This window comes from Anabrus simplex, chromosome 5, assembly GCF_040414725.1.
Source record: "Anabrus simplex isolate iqAnaSimp1 chromosome 5, ASM4041472v1, whole genome shotgun sequence".
In the NCBI taxonomy this organism is placed as follows: domain Eukaryota; kingdom Metazoa; phylum Arthropoda; class Insecta; order Orthoptera; family Tettigoniidae; genus Anabrus; species Anabrus simplex.
Genome location: NC_090269.1, coordinates 188,967,617 through 188,990,868, shown reverse-complemented (window position 1 = coordinate 188,990,868; position 23,252 = coordinate 188,967,617). Strand labels below are relative to the sequence as shown.

The window sequence follows — 23,252 nt, the reverse complement described above, 5'->3', positions numbered from 1 at the left end:
AGTTTTGTGTGTGCGTACAAAGAAGCAGCGTGGTTACCGCGGTAGTTGCCAGTGGTATTCATTACTAGGCCGCGAATGCAAGACAACTCGCGATTTTTCGCACGAGATTCTGAGGAAAAAAAAGTCGCCTTGGATTCGGAGAAATGCGGTATCACTCCAGAGTTTTCTTCTTCAAATGGCGTCACCTAATGTAATTGCGTATGTGTTATGAAAACATATTTGAAACGCATGTAGAGAAATGAGTTATCCTTGCTAAAAATTTATATGTGAATAGCCTTTCCGAAATTTAACTAGACGCAAGAAAATATGAACTATCCTCTGAAATCAGTGATGTACTCTGCCATATCTTGAGGTGTAACACATTCTTACTTAATTTCAGTAAGTTATATAAAATTAAAATTGAGAGATTGTTTACTTCAGCCATTACATTTAACGAGTTAACTGCTATCGGCCACATTATTTATGCATTTATTATAAAAACTTATTATCCTCTTTCATTTCAAATTTTCTTTACGGAACAGCAGTCTCTACGGGTATTACTAACTGACCCCGACATCGCCTTCGAATGTTGACGAGAGGGAACGATACCGAAGATAATTGATTGCATGCAACATAATCGCTCTTCGCGCCTGCTTAATAGCTCGTAATAATGGATGCATCAGTGATAGGGCTCTCACAGTAACCAAAGGATAATATACAGTTTGATGTAGGAATTTTGAAGGGACAGCAAAACATTTGTCGGTATAACGGGTTCTCGTTATATGCCGTACTCGCTATAGCAGACTTCTACTGTATTTGGGCAGCATGTCACAAGATGGAAATTTAGATGGAGAAATTGATTTAAGAATACAGCAGTCTGCAAGTTTCTACCAGTGTGTGAGAGACATTGTATGGAACAAAGATGTGCCAATGAAGTACAAGAAGATTTTTACTCGTCCTATTATAAACCTATACTGACCTATGCTTCAGCAGCCTGGACGTTGACTAAGTGAAACCAAAGTAAGATACAAGCAGCTGAAATGGGGTTCTTGAGGAGCATACAGGGAAAGACAAGATGAGATAGAATATGAAATGAGGAAATAAGGAGAAGGGTGGGAGTGTGTAAACTTCAAGAAGAGATTGATATAGCAAAGCTAAAATGGTTTGGACACATGATGAGAATGCCAGGAGAGAGAATACCAAAGAGAACTTTCATGGATACAGAGACTGCAAAGAGGCCTAGGGGAAGGCCTAGAATAAGATTGAGGAGCTCTTGTGGACTGTATTGCAAATAGAGGTGTCGATAGCAATAAAGTACTAGAAGAGGAGTGATGGAAAGAACTAAGGTGGAGGGCTTTGGTACACTACCGTACCCAGAGAGAATGTGGAAAAGGGAATGGATGAAGAAGAGGAAGGGGAGTTAGGGATGGGAATAACTTACCAAGAAAGATGTTCAATACATTTCCAACTTCTTTGCAATCATTTAAGAAAACGCTAGGAAAACAACAAATAAGGAATCTGCAACCTGGGCGACTGCCCTAAATACAGAGTGATTGATGCATATTTTATATATCCCCCTCCATCTCACCCATTCATTTATGACATCATAAAAGACTATTAGTCTTCCCTATTCAGTAAGACTATACCAAAGGGTGTAAGATATTAGTTCAAGTGTCTAAACAGTTTACTGAAATATCTGTGTTCTTAAGTGTAAAAATCATTGTAAATTTTTTTCACATGATATTTTAGGAACAAATGAACAAAAACTTAAGCAGAATCATAACTTCCTTTCCATAACTCACCTCACCATTTTCTATGTCCTTATCCAGATCATCCTTAGGCTGCCCTAACACTGGGATCTGCAGTTGGGGTGCAATTAAACTCTTGCAGGAAACTCTGCTCTTCACACCATTAGTCCTAAGTTCTAAATCAGAAGGCACTTTACACTCATCCTCTTTGGACAGTTGAACAACTTTCACAGGGCTGAACGATGATAATGATGACGATAATGAAAGACATTTTGGGTCGGGATTTGTGTTAATATCACTATAACTAGATTTACTTTCACTGAAAGAAGTAGCTTTTGGTAGGAAAGTTGATATGTTCCCTTCACTGGTGGCAGTATGTAAAAATATATTTGTTTTTTGTTTCTCTTTTACCACTGCTGGAAGGGATGCTGTTACACAATTAGTCCTAGTCCGATCTTTAATAGTACAATCACTCACTCTAGGTGAGTCATTGCTAGTCCTTTCATTTCCACTGGTTATTTTGAAGGAGTTAGAGAGAGTACTATCACCATTACTTTTGTCACTTTTACTAGAATTATCACTTGCAAGTAATTCATCATGAACATGTCTTTGTTTGCACTTTGTTAATAGATTGGGTGAGTCGCAGAGCTCACCCTTTTTGAACACTTTCTGGTCATTGCCATGACTACTTGTGCGTAGAATGGCATCCAATAGGAGATCAGCTTTGTACGAAGAACCACTTATTCTTGTGGCATCTGATGAGGTAGTTTGGACAGTGTTGATGCACTGGTTCTTGATATTGCTCTTGTCAAAATGCCGTGGAGATGGTATGGCATCACAGCATAGTTTGGAAGAAAGATGATCCAAGTCAGGAGATAAGACTCTGTCGACCTCCTTTGCAGCACCCTGAGTTAAAGGTTTTGAGGGAGCATTTCTATTTCTGAAAAGAAAGAGGATAAATAAAGTTAACCCAATTTTACAAAATAATTTGAACTATGGAAAGGAAACATGGTGATAGGGAAATAAAAAATGACAGACTGAGGATGCTATTGAAGACAACACTGACTTGCACTGCCTCCACTCTTCCAGCCAAGGTATTCAATGGTATGGAGTACTATTAAGGCTGCGAACAAGTGGCAATACTCCCTGTGTGAACCATAGGTTGCTAACTGAATTAACCCAGTCACAAATGGGGGTTATTAGCCACCCCACCCCCCTCCCTCCTTGGAGGAGTTACAACTTAACAGTAATGTTTATACACACCATGGTTAGTGTACTACACATTAGTTATGTAGGTGGTCATGTAAAACCATCATTCATCAGCATGCAGAGCGGAGAACAGCGGCGTATGAAGAGAGTGCGAAGGAAAACGGTGCGGCAATGTTGCAACAATTATCTATGCTATTACCAATATAAAAATAAAGTGTGTTTATCCATTTCAGAAAGGGCATCTCATGGATGGTATTACCTAAAATATTATAATATAGTGTAGAAAAATGTGTTTCATGGAGGAATTTCTGGTAATAAATTAATCCATATTTACTAATTTCAGCCAAAAGAAATTATTTCAGGATTTGACCCAAATTAATATACCTAGCCACTACAACTTGTGACAAGATTAGCACAGTGGCTTAGCTGCTGGATTTCCGTACAGATTACAGGATTAAATCCCAGTCGATTCTGGGTTGGAATTTTTCACTTGAATAATCATGTGGCATCAAGAACGGCATCCGGCCTTAAAACCCTGCCAAACAAGCCTGGATGGCTCCAGCAACCCTAGAAATATCTAGGATAAAATGAAGAAAGTTATTTTTAAATTACAACTTTTGACATGTGCAGCCGAGATCTGGTCAGTGAAAAGCAACCATAACTGAATACAGGCAGTATAAATGGAACTTATGATAAGTAATACACCCAAACTTCAATCATATTGTATTATATGCCACTGTAACTGACATCACAAGGAGAACCAGAATATGCAAATAAAATGAACCAATGCATCTGTTTGCTTTAATAATAATAATAATGCAAGTCTTTCAAGTTGACGCCATATAGGGAGTGTAGTAACATTTTCGAAACACGGCTTTGAAAATTTGCCGATTGTCAGTTGAGGCAGTTTTTTTTTTTATTTCTGTCACTATTGGCACATGACAGAACTGTTAGGCGTTGTTTGCTTTGTTTCCCAGCATGAGATTTTTCCCCTTTGAATGTCATTGTACGTCCAGGCTTTAAATTAAAAAAGAGGCCTGTCTTGTCCACGTCAAAAATGTTCTTAGGAGCGAATCAAGATGCCAGTTCATTCAAACGATTTTCTTTCCAATCTTACAGTCTCGGCATCGACACTTCTGTTTTCCCCACACACATTATGACTGCCGATGCCGTGTCTAATCTTAAATTTGTATAGCCAGCCTGATGAAGCACCAAAATCTTCTACACCAAGTCTGATCGCTAGTTCATTTGCCCTTTTGCAAAGTACTGGTTCACTGATTAGAACGCCTTCTGCCCTATGTTGTCCGAACCACTGTAATGATCTTCCAGACATTCCTATTTTCCGCCCTGAATGCAGCTCCGCTTATTTTTCATAACACAACACACGTGAGCGCTTTCTTCAATTTTCTCAGCCTTAGCTACAATAGTATTTAAGGTAGACAGAACAGTCCCAAATTTCTTAGCAATTTCAACTCATTTTGTGTTGTTACTTCTTCACTACACTCAAAATATTTTTCCGCAACCTTGTAATGCTTGTTCTCTTGCTTGTTCACTACTCGCAAATCTAACAATGCTAATCATAACTCTGTCACACCTGAAGCATAGAACACCAAAGAGTATGCTCGAGAATAACTTCCAGGTAGCTCACACTACCAAACATGCGTGTAGAGGTACAATTTCCAAGAAAAGTACAGTGCGAGTCATAAGTTTGTGTTTAAAATACCTCTTGTGATTTTGAAGACTGAAACCATCTTAAATGTATCAATGAAGCATTTTGCCTTCAAGGACTTAAGATATAAGCGTAAAAATTGTATAAATGAAAGACGTATAAATGATATAAGTCACCGTAATGTGTATAGGATTTTGTCGAGACCGCTGAAAAAACACGTATAAGTGTAGAAAACATAAGTGTGAAACGTATAAAAGAAGTTTTACTGTACTTTATGACTTTCCACATCTTTGCTCTGGGGACACTATGCTTTTTCCAAATAAAGGAATTTCAATGCTATTTCTCTTCCACATTCTTATTGCTTTTCGATCAGCTTTCTCATACTAAATATGGGGTCTAGTATTGGTCTTTCATTTCTAAAGTCATATTGCACTTTTAATTGTCCTTCCACTTTTCTTCTCATTCTCCTCTCTAGCATCCTTTCAAGTGTTTTTGCTATTTGTGATGTGAGTGCAATTCCCTGATCCCATATTTAACCATACAATTTTCCCCCCCTTGTATAATTTTTCCACCCTTCATATCGAAATGGACATTTGGGGAAAATAAAAATTAGCATAATTTTCCAACCATTTTTGACATCAATGTGAGTTATATTTATCTGTTTGCAAAATGTGCAGCCGTGGAAAACTCTAGCCATTTTTAAAAGTAACGTATATCTATTGAATAATGCATGAATATGCACATAGTGGTGTGCAATATACTGTACTTAGATGCTGCGGAAGTTATTGTGCAACAGTGAAACACAAAGTAGTCTTCAAGGTCAGCTAGTCATTTCCAGAAAAAGGTAAAGAATGAGAAAATTAAGCTGTGACCAGAAAATACTACCGTATAATGAAGAAAGATAGGAAAATAAATATATACTTTCTGAAAACAACTCCAGTAGAAGAGTACTTTACTGTAAGAAAATTGTCTGAACTTACAGTAGATACACATTTCTCATATTACTAATTGCAGTTTGTGAAGAAACTAATTAGGTAACTCACCTGAGTACTGCCAGTACTTCTTCAAACTCTCTCCGACTCAACTCTAAGTTAAACTTTGCTCTTTCTTCTCCACCAACCACAGTCTTTTTATTAGCCTTGCCCGGAGTAGTAGCTTTAAGTTTCTCTGTGCCAGATGCTCGAGAAGAGCAGGACGGAAGAGTTGGCAATGCCTCCTTGCCACCAGTAGACACAGAGCATGGAAGGATTGGTGTGGTGCTAGAAGGCAACTTCCAGAAAGTACTGCTATGGAGAGAATGTTTCTCTGTAGACCTCCGGTGATTAGCATCTTTCATAGAAGTTTCCCATGATAATGTCTCAGAATCATCATCATAGGCACAGCGACAGTGATGCTTTCCAGGACGATTGCATGGATTCTGCATTCGATCATCAACCACACCTGTACATACAAACATTCTGAGTAACATTTTGTTTAGAAAGAAATGTAAGGAAAGTGTTTTATATGAAGTTTAAATCATATACACACTGGAATTTCAGCCTATTTGACATGCATAATTGGGAATAAAAGTAGCAAAAACTGCACCATCAGTACATCTTATGTTCTCATAAGGAGATCAAATTCTTCCCTTGAGAGAGACAGGATGGTACTTTTGCTTAAATGAATACTACAGTGACATTTTTATCTTTATCCTGTAACTTTCAATAAGATTTCCGTGATATTTCCAACCTCTGGCTTAAATTAACAGGTTTTTCTAAAATACAATATTACCCTGCTTTTACGTTTCCATATTAAACGTTTTCCCATTTACAACATTTTCTGTTGGCCCCCTCAGATTTCCTAAGCTCAATGTATTAAAATTCTCACATTTGTGACATTTTATGCTTCCCACAATTTACGCCACATCGAGGTGTTCAAGAGGAGAGAAAAAAAAAAGTGAAGTAAAACGGAGTATCAACTAATCTAAAATGCTTTGAGTAACCATGGCATGATCAAATAAACCAACCAGGTTCTAAATCTTGGCACAGAACTTCCACTTTCCCTCACAGCTAGGCATGCGGCGACTCTTAACCCACACATGCTCATTCTTTGAGAAGCTACTTTGGAGTAAAGTCGTGAAGTTATCAAGCGATTCAGCACTCATCTTTCCAGAGTTAATTATTTTATGGTATTGTTTTATGCTTGCTCTTGTTTCTGCAGTTGTTAAATTTACTGTTGCCGATTTTTGTTATTTGTTAGGTTTTTGTCCTTTTTATCCGAGTTGAGCGGTCAAAGTCATTACATATTTATTAATCCTTTGTTTTTGCTTTATTGTTGGTGTTTGTTTTTCTGACTACTGGTAATAATGGAAAAAGGAAGGGAAGGAAAACTTTCAGTATAAAAGAAAAAGTTTGAATCTTGGAAAAAGCCGATTCACTCCGTGGAACATGCATTTCATTGGGATGAGAATTTCAGCTTTCTGTTTCCATGCAGAATACAATGGAGGAAAACAGAAGAAGCACAACATCAAGTTCTTCAGTATGTGGACCAAACAAAAAAAATGAATGCGTCATATTCCAAATATGAGGAATTGGAAAATATAGGGAAAGATTGGTTTTAAACTAAGAACTGCAGGCTCTTAAGGGAAAAAGCATCGAAGTTGTGAACACTGGCATTAAAAATTTTCACGTGTCCAATAGCTGATTTAGGAAAAGGTATAACATAACCTATAAAATTGTTTGTGGGGAATTGTATGGTTTGTGACAAAACTGTGGAGAGTGGATCAATGGAAGACTGCAGGAAATTACCAACAGATATGAACCCAGGAACCTTTTTAACCTAGATGAAACTGTTTTCCAGTGTGTAGGCCAGCAAGACTGACATTCAAAGGGGATAAATGCCATGGTGAGAAACACAGCAAATGAGGCTCACAGTGATGTTGGCAGCCAATGCTGATGAATCTTGAGAAGCTGCAACCCTTAACGATAGCAAAATCTAAAAATCTTCGTCGCTTCAAGAACGTGCATTCTTTGTGGTTGGCATCATAGGCAGTTGGTGAAGTATGGATTGACCGCAGATCTTTTTCGATAGTTGGCTGCTCACGATGCAAAAATGGGTGTGCAAAATATAGGAAGATCCTTTTTGTCCACTGTTGTCTTGCACATCTCGTGGAAGTTTATTTGAGGAGCGTGCAGTTACAATTTCTGCCTGTTGGCTGTACAGTTACAGCCTATAGTTAAGGGTTATACGCTTATTTAAGTCACTTTATATGAAGAGCCTGGTGCAGTAAATTTTATTCCTTTTGGATATTTGAAAATATCCATTTAAGTTTCAACCTTGCATGTCCTTCACATAATTGTGAAGTCTTTGAAGGCTGTGAAGCAGACCACCATCTCAAATTGTTTCCTGAAAGCAGGATTCTTCAAAACTCATCCCGAATTTCAGAAGACTAAGAAAGATTAAATGCTCTAAAAATTAATAATGTGCATTTGTGTAACATTTACCTCCTTTTCCAGAGCATTTTCACATATAACATGTTTCGCATGATTTACACTCCCTGCCCCAATGTAAATCAGTACTCCTTGGGTCCCTTGAAAAGTGTAAAAGAGGGGTAATACTGTATTACTTATGTACTTAAACATTTTCATGTTATTATATTTTGCATTTTAATTTACTTTTAATGATTTGAATATCAACAATACTGGAGGTGGGGATCATACCACAACTAATATATTTAGTAGAATAATGAATGTATAAATGAACAAATTACGATTTTATTCAAATATAAAGTAAAACTTGTTTTAGCATCATGCATAGTGAACAACATGAAGAAACTATGTCAACATGAAGGAAAATCTAAAGTAATCGATCTGCTACAGCGTACAGTATTCTCTCAACCCTTACTGAAGATCTATACGGCATGATCACCCCATAGTTTCCATTCAACCTATTTTATTATACAGTAGTCTAGAATGAAGGGCCACATCAAGTCTAGATTTGCCCTGCAAATATCTTTGTCAAGATGAGAAACTTAATACTTTCCTAAATAAGTTTTCCAAGCTATGCCAAGCTCTACACGAGTTTCTTTCATAAGAGTAACTTGTTCAAAAGTAGTTTACACGAAATTTTCATAATAGGAGGTTATGAATTACTTCATAAAGTTCTATAAGGTTTATGGAGTCCCATGATTACAAAGGAGTTCTGTTTATATTAAAAGAAAAACAGTATCTCAGAAGTTCCACAGGATTCAGCGTATGTGATTTATGGAGGAATTTATACATACATACATACAAAAAAAAGGGAGGAGTGTGTCTCCCAGTTAGCAAATATAACCATAAGAAAGTTATCATATTAATAAAAACCATCTTTCCAATACATGACAGTCCTTTACTTTTAGGATAAATTCATTAATAGATAATTAGGACATGTTTCGCTCATGCTTAGTGAGCATCATCAGCTAGAAATAACTTAATCCAAGGTAGGTCAGGGCCCTGATCCTGGTATATATAACAAACGTCTGATGATGATATATTGATAAAATACAAATTTTAACAATTTTAAAATAATCAGTAAGATTATTATGTCTATTGAAACAAATAGTGACCATTAAAATTGCTTAAAATATGAGGAATGAATGACATTAAGATGTTACAATAATTTGCTGTGAGTGGTTGTTCGTATAAATCTATCATAATAATCTTCGCTCAATGGCATTAGACTGCTTGTAATTAAAAACAGTTTTTCACATTAGGAGTGATCTCTTGTAATGAATTATGATCTTGTTTTGTAGATCAAATGTGATGAGGTGTGTTGAAATCACATGTATTGGTTGAAAAACCAACTGCACAAATGGATAAAACGTCGCCTGGATCGACGTAAAAACCTTATGAGACTCCCTCGCATTGTATTTCAAATGTTATTCTTATGTATAGATAGTGTATTTTCATTGGGCTTCAAATGAAGAACTACTGATCTCGTAGGTGAAAAACAAAACGGGTGTGCCCTTTAAAAAAGAAAAGAAAGAAGAAAATTATGTGTGTCAGTTGCTGGAATTTAAAGGCCATACTACTGTAGGGGAATAATAATAGAGGGTTAACTGAGAGGTGATTAGTCCCTTAGTTGTTTACGGAGGTTTGATGGTCACGTGCTAGGTGTGTTGTATGAATGTGATTGTAGAGGCGGGGAAGATAGCGGGAGGGGGAAGGAGGGCGGGATGCTACGCGAGTCAGCTAATGGAGGGGGGTGCAGTGCGAGGAGGCGTAGGTGTGGCTACTGTTCCTCCTGTTGCTACCGGTGGATTGAAAGCATGTTTATAATGGAAGATTTTCATCAAATTTTTAGCATTGATATCAAAGTTATCAATTAGATTGGGGATTTGCTCAATCATGGGGCTATTAATATCTGAGACTTCATTTAAATTACTGTTTTTATTAAAGTACTGATCCAAGGAAATGTAAGCGTTTTCATACCCGGTCATTAGACTGCTTTTGTTTGCATATTTAAGTAGTTGCATATCTTGATCGTTAGTACTGAAATTATGCCCTGTGTCCTTCATATGAACACTCATGGTGGAATGCTTTTTGTGTTTCAAGGCATTGTAACATTCTAAGTACCTTATTCTAAAGCTACAGACAGTCTGCCCTACGTAAGAAAAATTGCACTAAATGCATCCGAGTCTATATACAGTGGAACCTCGATTCTCTGTTTTTGGAGGGTCCACGGAAAAAAAAAACGAACAACATGGGAAAACAGAAAATCTGGGAATGTACCATCAACAATTTGGCTAAACATTACGAGAAAGAAATATGTATACTTATAATCTTACAAACACCCCTATACCAAACCAAGCTACAGCCCCAATGGGCCTTCCGCCTACCAAGCGACCGCTGCTCAGTCCAAAGGCCTGCAGATGACGAGGTTATGCACGGTCAGTGTGACGAATCCTCTCGGTCATTCTTGGCTCCCTAGACCGGGGTCACCATCTCACCATTAAAAAGCACCTCAATTAAAGGTGTAGAATGAGTGAACCTGGAACCAGCCCTCATATCCAGGTAAAAATGCCTGACCTGGCCGGGAATTGAAACCGGGCCCTCCGAGGGAGAGGCAGGCAAGTTCGACCGCGGGGCAGGCTACAAACATTAATTACCAGCACGCGACATAAGAATCTCGAAACATTACATTCAGTTTTACCGGGGAAACTTTGTCAGTTTCCTCTGAAAACTTCTTTCAGTTCAGTAACTTTGATTAGTCAAACTGTTCGAAAAACTTAATAACACCCAGTCAAACAACAATCTACCACAAGTAATTTTTAATTCTCTAATCTAATAAAATAAAGCACATTGGATACAAAAGCGCCCAACATGATGACAAAATCCCTACTCTTTAAATCTTCCATTGTAATTTGGTCACTGGTATACTGTTCATAGTCAGTTTATGGAAATCTTGTACCGCATAAATTAGGCCTACATCGACTTTTAAAGGTTATGTTGAACTCAAGAATATGGTTTTGAATGTCGGTATCGATTTTCAAGTTCTCGAATGCATTATATTATATTCTGCCCGTCACTAATCACAATCAAATTGGAAAGAAAAAAAGTATCGAAACTTCCAAAATTATAGTTATTCGCGACCTTGAGCTCAGCTGGAAAGCGCGCTCGCTCTACTAGTCTGTACGAGTGGGAAATGATACAAAGTTTTTAAATGTAACGTGGGCAAATGAAACGACTGCGGTTTTTATAATATTTTAATTAAAAAACGTGAAATTTCCAGGCTTATGTTAGGACCAAAACAGTAATAGGAAATCCCAAAACCTCCCAGGCATGTATGAAGTTCCATGTGGTTGTGGTTGCTCATATATTGGCATGACGAAAAGGCTTGTCAGCACCAGGGTGAAAGAACACATTAGGTCGGTAAAGAATGTTGCTCTTTCATCCTCCACGGAGAATGCCATAAGCCGGTCTGCCATAGCAGAACATTTCTACAGTACAGACCATGAACACCTCTGACCAGAGGAACGTCATCGCGCCTGTAAAAGACTTCTATGCTCGACTAGTAAGAGAAGCCATAGAGATAGAGCTGCGTCCAAATAACATCAACAGGGAAGAGGGCTTCAAGTTATCAAATACATGAAGACCTGTACTGCAGAAATACATGCATAACACCACCATGGAACAGCAGGACGCACTCGCGAAACCATCGACAGAGGGCGGTGAATCACAGCACGATGATCCTCGAGTCCAATTAGTGGGGTAGGCCGTGGATAGTACGGTCAGGACTTCCACGTTTCTTTGAATTTCTTTGCTCACTGTTGGAAGCAGAACTTAACATGCCCTGATGAAGGCCAATGCAATTTGACTGAAAGCTTGGCTTCATTAAATATAGTGGCTTTAATCCAGTATTCATTTATTTATTTACTTACGTTAATACTATGACCCATGAAAACCTACGTTCATTACTAAGATCATAATTAGTTACAAGAGCTCACTCCTAATGTGAAAAACTGTTTTTAATTACAAGCAGTCTAATGCCATTGAGTGAAGATTATTGTGATCATTGATTTATAAGAACAACCACTCACAGCAAATTATTTTAACATCTTCATGTCATTCGTTCCTCACATTTTAAGCAGTTTTAATGGTCACTATTTGTTTCAATAGACATAATCTTACTGATTATTTTAAAATTGTTAAAATTCGTATTTTATCAATGTATTATTAGACATTTTTTTGTTATATATACTGGGATCAGTGTCCTGACCTACCTTGGATCAAGTTATTTCTAGCTGATGATGCTCACTAAGCATGAGCGAAAAATGTCCTAATTTTAATATAGTCTCTGTTCTGCCAAAACGGCGAATGTATCAATGCTCTTCCTATCCATTATTTCCCTTAAGACTGGTCACGCCTTCCACCTATATATTGATATGCAGTCCATCAGAACAATTTTCATTTAGTTCATTTTCTTATGCGCGTGTGTAAAGGAAAATGAATCTTAAATACATCACACTTTAGGAGTGGGTAAATGTCATGCAGACATACATTCCTTCAGTATGGTACAGTAAGGTTCATTTTCCTTTACACACGCATATAGGAAAATGAACTTTAACGGAAATTGTTCTGATAGACCGAATATCAATATGTGGCTGGAAGGCGTGACCAGTCTTAAGGGAAATAATGGGTAGGAAGAGCATTGTAACATTCGCCGTTTTGGCAGAACAGGGACGGTATCTATTAATGGTTTTATCCTAAATATAAAGGATTATCGTGTATTGCAAAGGTGGTTTTTTTTAATATAATAACTTTCTTATTCTGAAATCCAATATGGCTTTATAATGAGATTCATAACTTGCAAAATATAACCATGCCATTTACACAAGATATTACAAAATAAATGGCTAACTTGGAGAAGGATATTCAAAGAAATGGTTTGGAGACATTCCAGGTGATACCCAATAGTTTAGTGTAAGTGATCACCAGTTGGCTGTTATTTCCCCTAACTAATCCCTTCTCCTGCATTCACTCTGGACAACCAATCAGCAACCACTAGCCACCACAGACCAACCAGAGCCAAACCCCTCAGCAAAATTGAAGTTTAAACTGCACAGAGAACACCGTGCTACTGCCATATACTACCTAACTGGGAGGACGGTCACAACTTCAATCTACTAGTAACTTTCAGAGAAAGTAGAACCCTACAAATGTTAGGCACAGTTTTTTTATAAAACACTGGGAACTGGGAGACCAATTGGACCACAGCCTACAAACCCAGAAATTCTTTTCTACCTATATATCCATCATACTATTTGCCAAAAAAGCCTAAGCTGTTACTGAACATGATAACTTGTTTACCATTAAGTAAAGTGAACATATTATCTAGAGAATTGCATCATGTGATGAACACGAGCCTACATGAAAATGGAATTTAAGGAATGTACGCCATGACCAAACTTGGTTCGCTTCTTATACAGAATTTGTGATACTCCAATGATCCTGTCATTAACAAACTGAATGTGACCCTTGATTCTATACATTTGCAAATGCTATCATTGTGTAAGGATGCATACCAAGTTACAAATCCCTTTCAAAGCCCCCAGTCACATTTTCTTATGTTCGTTCTTCAGTTTCAGTGTTTTACCATCCCATGGCCGTAGTTTTCAGCACGAACCTGGCAGGAAACAAGATGAGGTGCTGGGGGCTACATCTTGGCTGCAATCTGTTGGCATCGTAGCACCAGTAGCAGTGCTGCAATCCCGGCGGCGAGCCTGGCCTTGACGACCCAGGCGGCGCTCATGCTGTGAACTCGTTGGAGGACTCGGAGGACTCTCGTCTCGCCAGCGAGGTAGCAGACCACGGCCACAACAAACTGAAGTGAGACAAACCCCGTGTGGCTCATTTGCATAAGTATATTTTAAAGCATATGCATCATTTGGCCATGAGAATCATAGCACCCGAGTGCTTTTAATGCACCTGTCTGTTTTTGCATTCAGAGCAGTTCCTCAAATCATTAGTGTCTTGATTAAACACCATTTCTCTCTCAATTTTTTTAAACATTCAATAACTTCTGTACAGCTACAAGATTTCTGTAGCTACAAGTATAGGTTCTTGTAAAACATAATATTGCAATGGCTGTTCTATAACTGTTCAGTTGCTACTCTGGAAGCAAAGAAGATGTACAACATGCAATATTAAAAGTCAAGTAAGCTGGATACAACCAATTACAAATTTAGGTACAATAAATTTTAAAGATATACCTGACTGTTTAGCTGACCCTCTACCACACATAAGGCGTTCTGGAGCTTCCATACTGGGACTGCACCCTCGTGATGGGCTCTGGTAGCGCCGACCAAACAAATCCATGCTCTGGGGAGGATCGAGTAGACTGGCACCCAACAACGAATCTGATGTGCCCCGCTCGCTGCATGTTCTACCAAAAGAAATGTCCATTTTATTAAAGAGTGAAACGAAGTACTGAAATTTATCTCAAGTTCCATTCCGTTGTTGGAGATATCTATGATCATCCTTATATATTTATGAGTGTAGGAACGGCCTGGAAACTAATATTATTGTAAGGTCTGAGGTAATGTCCCTAATTATTGTGTTAGGCAACCCAGGACTTAATAAAATTTATCCTGGCATTTGAGAAATAACACCCAGAATAACTATAATCAGCATTCAGATTTGAACCTAAGATCTTGGAATGGTAGAATTTTCCCCTTCTACTGAGAAGTACAAGTTAATATGCTCAGCTAAAACGGCAAGTTAGTTGTACTGAAACTAAGTATTTGACAGGGTATCTATACTATATCCAAGGGCCAAAATATGAATGCATAAAAATGCAACAGTAAAGCAGAAGTGCAAATTACAATAATTCAATAATTGCTTTTTTATTTTATTTATTCAAAAAGTACAAGACAAGAGCACTTCTCGCTTGCAATGTCAACAGACAAATTAATAAACAAATTGTTAATAAAATATAGCAATCATAACCAATGAGTAACAAGAGCGAATACATATAAATAACACTTGTCTAAATCAAAACCTACAAGAATCATCAATCACCACTGATGTGCATTTAGGGCAGTCACCCAGGTCAGTTGTTTACCTAGTCTTAAATGATTTTTAAAGAAGCTGGAAATGTACCAAGTGTTCTTTGGTACACTATTCCAACTTTAATTCCTCCTCCTACAAACAAGCATTTAACCCAATTAATCCTCTTGAATACCTACTTTTCAAAATCCCACTCAACCTTGTTTGTGTACTAATGTCATTCCAAGCCATTCCTCCACTGACAGTTTGAAACATTCTGTAGAACTGTTTGTCTCTTTACTCCCAAGTCTTCCTGGCCCAAAGTTGGGAACATTTTTGTAATACTACTATTCTTTTCTAAAATCACCCAGTACAAATTGTGCTGCTTTTCTTTGGATTTTTCCAATTCTTGAATAAAGTAATCCTGGAAGAGGTTCATCCCATGACAAGACCTGCCATAAGGCAGAATACCTAGATGATGGCAAGGGTCCCATACATTGAAACCATACTCTTAATTGTGGTCTTACCAGTGAATTTTATGCCCTCTCCTTTACATTCTTAATATAACCCCTAAATACAGTGTCTCTCATATAAACTCACACCGAACACATGGTGTTTGTATTCTGTGCTACAACAGCTGCAGTATGGTAGGCGCGTGCATAGTTCTTGATTTCGCAAGCAGCAAGTATTCGACCTGGCAAGTATCAGTCGCCAGTCTGAATCTCAGCTGTTAACACATTATCTCTCGTAGGCGCCTTAAGGCGGATATTTCACCAGTGTATTATCTCTCGTAGGCGCCTTAAGGCGGATATTTCACCAGTGTAAACTCCCGTATCCGCCTTAAGGCGGATAAGAACTTGCGCAAAAATTTCAAGTTTAAAACCATGCTATGGATCATAGTTCTTTCATAGATGGTAGTTAGATGAATGTTCTGAGCTTCGTTAACACATCTCAATAGAAATTCCCGCCTTGACTCGTCCAGCATATTTTTCTTTCCCGGCACATTCCAAGCCCGCGGTCTTCACTCCAGTGTTGTGTTAGTGCCGCAAACAAGACGCAGTTTGGCGAGTAGTAAGTATATCTATTGAAGCTGTTGAAATCTCCAGAGATGAACTCATCCCTGATTTAGACAGTGAAAGTGATAATGAAACAACAGTGCACAATAATGGTGAAATCCCAGACAGTGCTCCTTTATCTGACACCTCTCTGGGCTATTCTTCCCCATTACCTGAGTTTTTAGGAAATGTAGGCCTAAATGCAGAGGTCCCAAACAGTGAAGAAAATGTCTTGTAAATATTTTTATCAGTGACAGTTCTTTCGAGTATGTATGTGAGCAGACTAACTAATATGCACAGTAGGTTATCAGTAGCGCACTGCACCCATTCACGAAATATTCAATTTATCAAACTTGGAAACCTGTATCAGTGACTGAAAGGAAAAAGTTTATTGGTTTGATGTTAGTTACAGAAATCAGATCTAAAATGTATTGGACAGATGATCCTATGTTTTCAACACCTGTATTTTCCAAGACAATGACCAGTACAGGTTTGAAAGTATTATGATGTTTTTGCATTTTAGTGACATTAGTAACTATGGAAACAGTGCAGACAGGCTCTATAAAATCAGGCCAATATTAGAAAAACTTTCAAATCAGTTTGCAGTCATTCACAGTCCCAGCCAAAAGATCGCTTTAGATGAAGGCATGCTTGCTTGGAGAGGTTGGTTGCATTTTCAAGTGTACAAACCCATCTAAAATAGCTATGAAATTATGGTTAGACTGGTTTGTGAATCTAAAACTGATATATTTGCAAACTGCTCATTTAAGATGTAAGTGGAATGGCATTAATCAGTACTGTCCTCAAACTTCTCAGTCCATACTTAGGCCTAGGGCATTCTGTTTACATGGACAACAACAGTGTTGCTCTTGCAAAAGCCCTACGTGAACATAATACTATGGTTTGTGGCACAATCAGGCAAAACAAGGAAGTATCAAAAGACCTTAGGGACCAACAAAAATCCTTGAAAAGAGGGGAAATGACATTCAAACGTGATGGGGAAATTCTTGTCTCTTGGATGGACAAGAAAATATTCAACCATGATTTCATCCATGTATTCTGCTGATATGGTTGAAAGCACTTCAAAGTTTGGCAGAAAAACGATGAAACCAGTATCCGTAGTAGGTTACAATCAACACATGCATGGAACAGACAACTGACCCCTTCATGAGGAAAACTTGTAAATGGCTGACAAATTTTTTCTTCTATTTACTACAGTGTAGGCTCTTCAATTCTTTCAGTCTCTTCCAGAAGTCCAATACCCAGACAAAAATTACCTATCTAAGTTCATACACACAGTTTCTAGGCACTATCTTGAAGTGTCATAAACCTCCTACCCCTGTCCCAATCTCAGCCCCAACCCAAGTCAGAACAGCCTCTCCAGCCCTCTGACATGTTATCACTAACATCCACTTTACCGCATTTCATTCACCAGGCGCCCCCCACAGCGAAGAGCACCAGCTGAAGATCCCCCCATCCCCATCACATCGGGATGGAGAAATGTATGAACACATCCTGCTAAAATTCCCGTCACTGAAAACTGACCCCCTACCTGACAAGATGTAGAGGTTGTCTGAAGAAACAAAAAAAGTATCTGACAAGATTGTACTACAGGAAGTGCAGTATCCCTGTGCACCCTGGGGCATGTGATACTAGATATCACACCTTAAAATTATACTAGAATTCCTTCCCCAGGTATGATCTAATTTTCACATTATTTCAAAGCATAATGAGAGTACACATAAAATAAGTACAAAATTTTTTAATCCACCTTCTCAATACTTGACAATCATGTGATGTTTACAAAAACATTACAATGTGCTATTACAAGGTACTAGTTTCGATCCTATAAGGACCATCATCAGCCTAGCCAAGATCAGCGGCAAAGCGTGAACTAAGTAAGGGGGGAGACAGATTTTTTAAAATTTAAACTTTTAATCACATTAGTGTATATATGGAATTTTGTTTTCGACGCATACAGATCTACATTCAATATTATATTTATGACTGAAACTAAGACAAATCCTGTAACAACCTATAATCCTACATGCACTCGTTTTATTTTTAAATATAGACTAAATGGGCAGTGGGAGTTGTCATATATTGCTATGTAGATTTAATAAGAGAAATAAGAAATAAATAGATTTTCGTACAAGTCACCTTAAACAATATTCTTGTAAACGAGTTCAATCCGCCTGTCCATTTCAGCAAATATATCTGTTACCCTCGTCTTGAAGTCTCTGGTTGCCCACTGAATTCCTTAAATAGGTTTTAATTTGTTTCAAGGCATTAATAGTGCGTTCACAGAGGGGCTGTGAGGATCAGATTTTCAGTATGCGCCAGGTAACTGAAAAAATGCTACGAGAGGAATAGACATGGAACTTGAAAATAGGTACAATGAGTATGTTAAGAAAATTAGCCTTTCAAAGACTAAACTGATGTCAGTAGGCAATAAATTCAACAGAACTGAATGTCAGATTGGTGATACAAAGCTGGAACAGGTAGATAATTTCAAGTATTTAGGATGTGTGTTCTTCCAGGTTGGTAATATAGCGAGACTGAATCAAGGTGCAGTAAAGCTTATGCAGTGAGCTCGCAGTTGCTATCAACAGTATTCTGTAAGAAGGAAGTCAGCTCCCGGACGAAACTATTTTTACATTGGTATGTTTTCAGACAAACTTTGCTTTACGGGAGCAAAAGCTGGGTGGACTCAGGATATCTTATTCGTAAGTTAGAAGTAACAGACATGAAAGTAGCAAGAATTATTGCTGGCACAAACAGGGGGGAACAATGTTAGGAGGGTACGCAGAATGAGAAGATAGGCTAAGTTAGGAATGAACTCTATGGATGAAGCTGTACGCATAAACTGGCTTCGGTGGTGGGGTCATATGAGGCAAATGGAGGATAGGTTACCTTTGAGAATAATGGACTGTTGTTATGGAGGGTAAGTGAAGTAGAGGGAGACCAAGATGATGGTTAGACTCACTTTCTGACGATTTAAAGATAAGAGGTATAGAACTAAATGAGGCCACAGCACTAGTTGCAAAGAGAAGATTGTGGCAACGTTTAGTAAATTCACAGAGGCTTGCAGACTGAATGCTGAAAGGCTTAACGGTCTATAATGATAATGTATGTAAATAAAATGAACAATCCACCATTCAACCAACAGGATAATGATTTACTACACAAAGAAAAAAATCCATCCAAACCAAAGATACAGCAGATACATTGAGAGAAGACCTGAAATAATTTAGCAATACACAGGTCACTACACGCAACTGAAACAATATCCATAAATGGACTATTGCTACAGTAAACTTTCAAGAAAGGAAGTAGTAATTCTCTGTTGAACAAAGGCAGCAGGCAAGCCAGTGCATGAAAACTCACCTGCCTCTAAGTAAGCCGAGTATTTGATATAAAAATATATACGAACATATATTTGCATATATTATGTTGCTACATTAATTATGAAACCTATACTATTTTGCACAAACTATGTAATCTCGTCAGCCTCATATATACTGAGTGGCTCAGCTGCCCCTATTCACTCAGTTTTATGCAACCTGCAGATTATAGCCTAACCTAAAAACGGTGACTTAGGCTCGATGTCTTGTCTTACTACACTTTGTATCAGTTTATCTGTGTCAACGAAATTAGCATTAATGATACAATTCCGAATGATGGTAAATGACTATAAGTAGTGTTGATATAACACTGCCGAATGACAGCCCGTGATAGCCGAGCGTGTCTAAGTTAGAGAAAGAAGGCAGTGTGCGTTAGTCGGAGGTTTGAGTACAATATTGGACTATTTTTTTTTTATTTTGTTGCTAAATATTCGTGTGAGCCATGTTGTTGAAGACAATCTAAATCGTGAACAGTTCTTATGTTGCAGGTATTCTGTTATGTTAGTTTCTAAGTAGCTCTTGAAAGAGCTATTTGCAATAAAATAAGCTATTACCGACAGAAGTGCAATGGGCTTGTGCATGGCCATTTGATTAATGAAGCAAATGTTCAAAATGACCACCTCCTTCATTAATGCAAATCTGAGCATGGTAGGGGCGAGTCATTATTGCTTGCTGTAACGTATGTGGTGGAATCTGCCTGAACTTTGCTGTAAAGATTACTATGTGCTGTTTCACGTGCCCTACGTATGAAGTCCAGTCGTTCGAGTCCAACGTGTGCAGTTGCTTGGTTGAATGGGTGTGTCATAATGCTGACAATAAGTGCAGTGCGCTTCACTCGTAGCATTTGCAATATGAAAGTCACATGTTGTTAGAACTCATTTTCTACAACTCTACATCATTGGAAATGCACAGGTATATGATCCTGTGCTCCTTGTCAGGTCACATAGCCACTTATGATGCAACAACTGTCCTTCACCATGCACATTGTTTTAGTGTTCGCACTAATTTGTCAGTTCACTCGCAGTGGTATGCAACATTTTTCATGAATTCTTGCATATCATAGAGGGAAGAGGGAAAAGTTAAGTGGAGTTAACTCTTGTAGCTCAGAAAACTAAGGAGACTGAAGAGGGTGGGAACCAATGTTATGGAAAACAGAACCCTAATGTTAGATTAGTAACACTTTTAGAATGGAAATCTAGCAGAATGAAATCCATCTGGCACTTGGCTAGACTCAGCTTAAACAGATTAATCTACTTCTTTTTTTTCTAATTTTCCAAAAAACATTATTTTACCATAGATAATGACAACCACGAGCAGCCCAATTAATGCTGTACTAAAAGAAAGTATCACAGATTAACTCCTGCCTGTAATTAAGGTGTCTTCACTGATGTGGACATTCAAGAACTATGCAATGATCAAGTCAAGGAGAAAATCCTGAGGACCTGACTGCTGCAGATTTAAGGGCACTGTTGTACAAAGGGGGGAGGATTTTCTTCTAAACAAGCCATTGTCATGACTGGCAGCCACTACCACAAAGGAAAGCAAAGTTAAATGAAAGAGAGCCTGGAAGTCTGTACACAGCGTCACTGAAAATTGATAAAACAAAATTTGAAAAAAGTCTCAAACCATTCACGCATAAGGAAAATCACCTCTTATGACAGCCTGAATAATAACAGACTGGGCTATGGTAGCCACTGCATCTGCCATTCATATGGTTGGGCAAGCAAGGTCTCAAACACTCCCAACAGATAACAGGCCACAAGCTGATATGCAATGAAAATGGTTGATGCATCTTTCTTAAGTGAGTTTCAGTCAGCGCTGAGCCCTGCTTTATTCTGCTATGACAAAACGCTTATTCTTTTGAGGAGAATGCAAACTGGAAACAAGTTATGGTGTGTTTATAGAAATGTTGAACTGCTTTTTCTGCTGTACGAACAGATTTTCTAAACAGTGAGTCTTATATTACTGTATGTTTTCAATGATCTTGTTTTATGTAATAATGTATTTTGTCACTGCTTTGTAATTATAAAATCAGATCATATTTAACTGGAGTTGAAGTTAAGTAATCAACAAGTTCCTTTGAACAACAAAACTAGCCAGGTCGAGAAAAGGTGTGGTCATAATTCGCTATGAGTACCTATTGCAGAACCGTGTGTCCTTCGTTGGGTGTAATTACGGTACTTCAACAGTTATACAACCACAATGTAACAGGACCAACAACAGAATCAAGAACAGTCTCTCATACCCCTACGTACAAGTACAGTTGTGGTGATAGTATTTTTTTGATGATGACTGTGCTTGTTTAAAAGGGCCTAACAGCTGTTATCAGCCCAAAGTGCTTTTTCTTCCTCCTGAAAAGTTTACTTCATTATACATGACCGGTTTTGCAGGTTCAGTTTATTCAGTGATTGAACGTTTGAGGAAAAAAGCTTGTGAAAAGCATCCATAGTGGTTGAACAGGATATAAATACACGACGTTTGCAAGTCGAACAAAACTATGACGAGAAAAATAGTCTCACCCCCAACGTCCAGCTTCCTCCAAGGTAGGTTTGACATCTCCTGCAGTGCCTGGAAGGGGACCAGTCTCTGAATTCTTGCCCAAGATCTTCTGTTCACCACTGGGATGTGTCGCACATGCCAGAATTGGAACAGCATCCATACGAGGTAGCGTGCGTACCAACACCTGGCACAAACACACATTCTAAGTCTGAAACGTGAGCAATCACCAACCACACCAACATGATGTTAGGAATGACTTTATCTCTAGTTTACCAACAGTAAATATGTAGATGATTTAGATGGAGCAAGCTTCCATTACGGATGGAAATTGTGCAATGAAAGCTCAAAAAAGAATTAAATAACTAAAAATTAATTCAGATTACCAAAAGAGACCAATACAACTTTAGCAGCAAGAACTTCATTTTTTAAAAAGGGGACCAGAATTAGGACAAAGCACCTGGGGTCATTTGATGATCTTGTTTAAAGGGGCCTAACATCGAAGGTCATCGGCCCACCTGGGGTCATTTAGTCAGCATTAAGAAGGAAGGAACAGGAGTCTATTCTGTACAGGAAACATTGCAGGTCAGAACGTCTATATTACATGCCTTCAGAGGGAGGAATTATTTAAAAAAAGAAGCATTGCTAGACAAACTATATGGGACAGAGGGAATAACATTTACATAAAATACCAAAGTCTTTATAAAAATGATGAATTATGTGATAAATACAAAATCTAATGAGCATTAACCAACAGGTCTAGAGGATAGAAGATAATACAAAATATTCTTTCTGGAGTGGCTACAGAATATTTTTAACAGAATAGGCACCGATTGCAGAATCTGAATAATCATCAGTACTGGTCGATGAATCTTTAACAGCTCCCCTTCTACCACTAAATAAAAGTATATTTCTAATTACCTACCTTAATGGCTGTATTACGAGCCACAACTGCAACTGGGAAACTGTGCTCCACTGCTGTGCGCTGGAACTGAGATGCAAATGCCTCTCCTGGAACAGTCACCCGATAGCTCACATGAGCAGGACTGACACCCTGGCTGCTACTCCACCATGCTGACAACTGAGAGAAGTGTAGCTGTGAGCGCACAGCTTGGAACAAGCCACGTACAGAAATCTGAGGTGCCTCTGGACAACTGCAATAAAGTGGAAAATTCAACAGTTTATGCCAA

General features: G+C 38.2%; 1 protein-coding gene across 2 annotated transcripts in view; it reads right to left on the bottom strand.

The window, feature by feature from the left end:
- atos (atossa) overlaps nucleotides 1–23,252 on the bottom strand; it is a 108,979-nt gene that overhangs the window by 57,447 nt on the left and 28,280 nt on the right. For both annotated transcript variants that reach the window (XM_067147228.2, XM_067147227.2), the window contains exons 4-9: nucleotides 22,988–23,216; nucleotides 22,086–22,249; nucleotides 14,333–14,505; nucleotides 13,747–13,944; nucleotides 5,649–6,045; nucleotides 1,782–2,667 (exon numbers count right to left, since the gene is read on the bottom strand). In XM_067147228.2, the coding sequence (XP_067003329.2) occupies nucleotides 1,782–2,667; nucleotides 5,649–6,045; nucleotides 13,747–13,944; nucleotides 14,333–14,505; nucleotides 22,086–22,249; nucleotides 22,988–23,216 (2,047 nt within the window). The remainder of the gene's footprint in view (nucleotides 1–1,781; nucleotides 2,668–5,648; nucleotides 6,046–13,746; nucleotides 13,945–14,332; nucleotides 14,506–22,085; nucleotides 22,250–22,987; nucleotides 23,217–23,252) is intronic.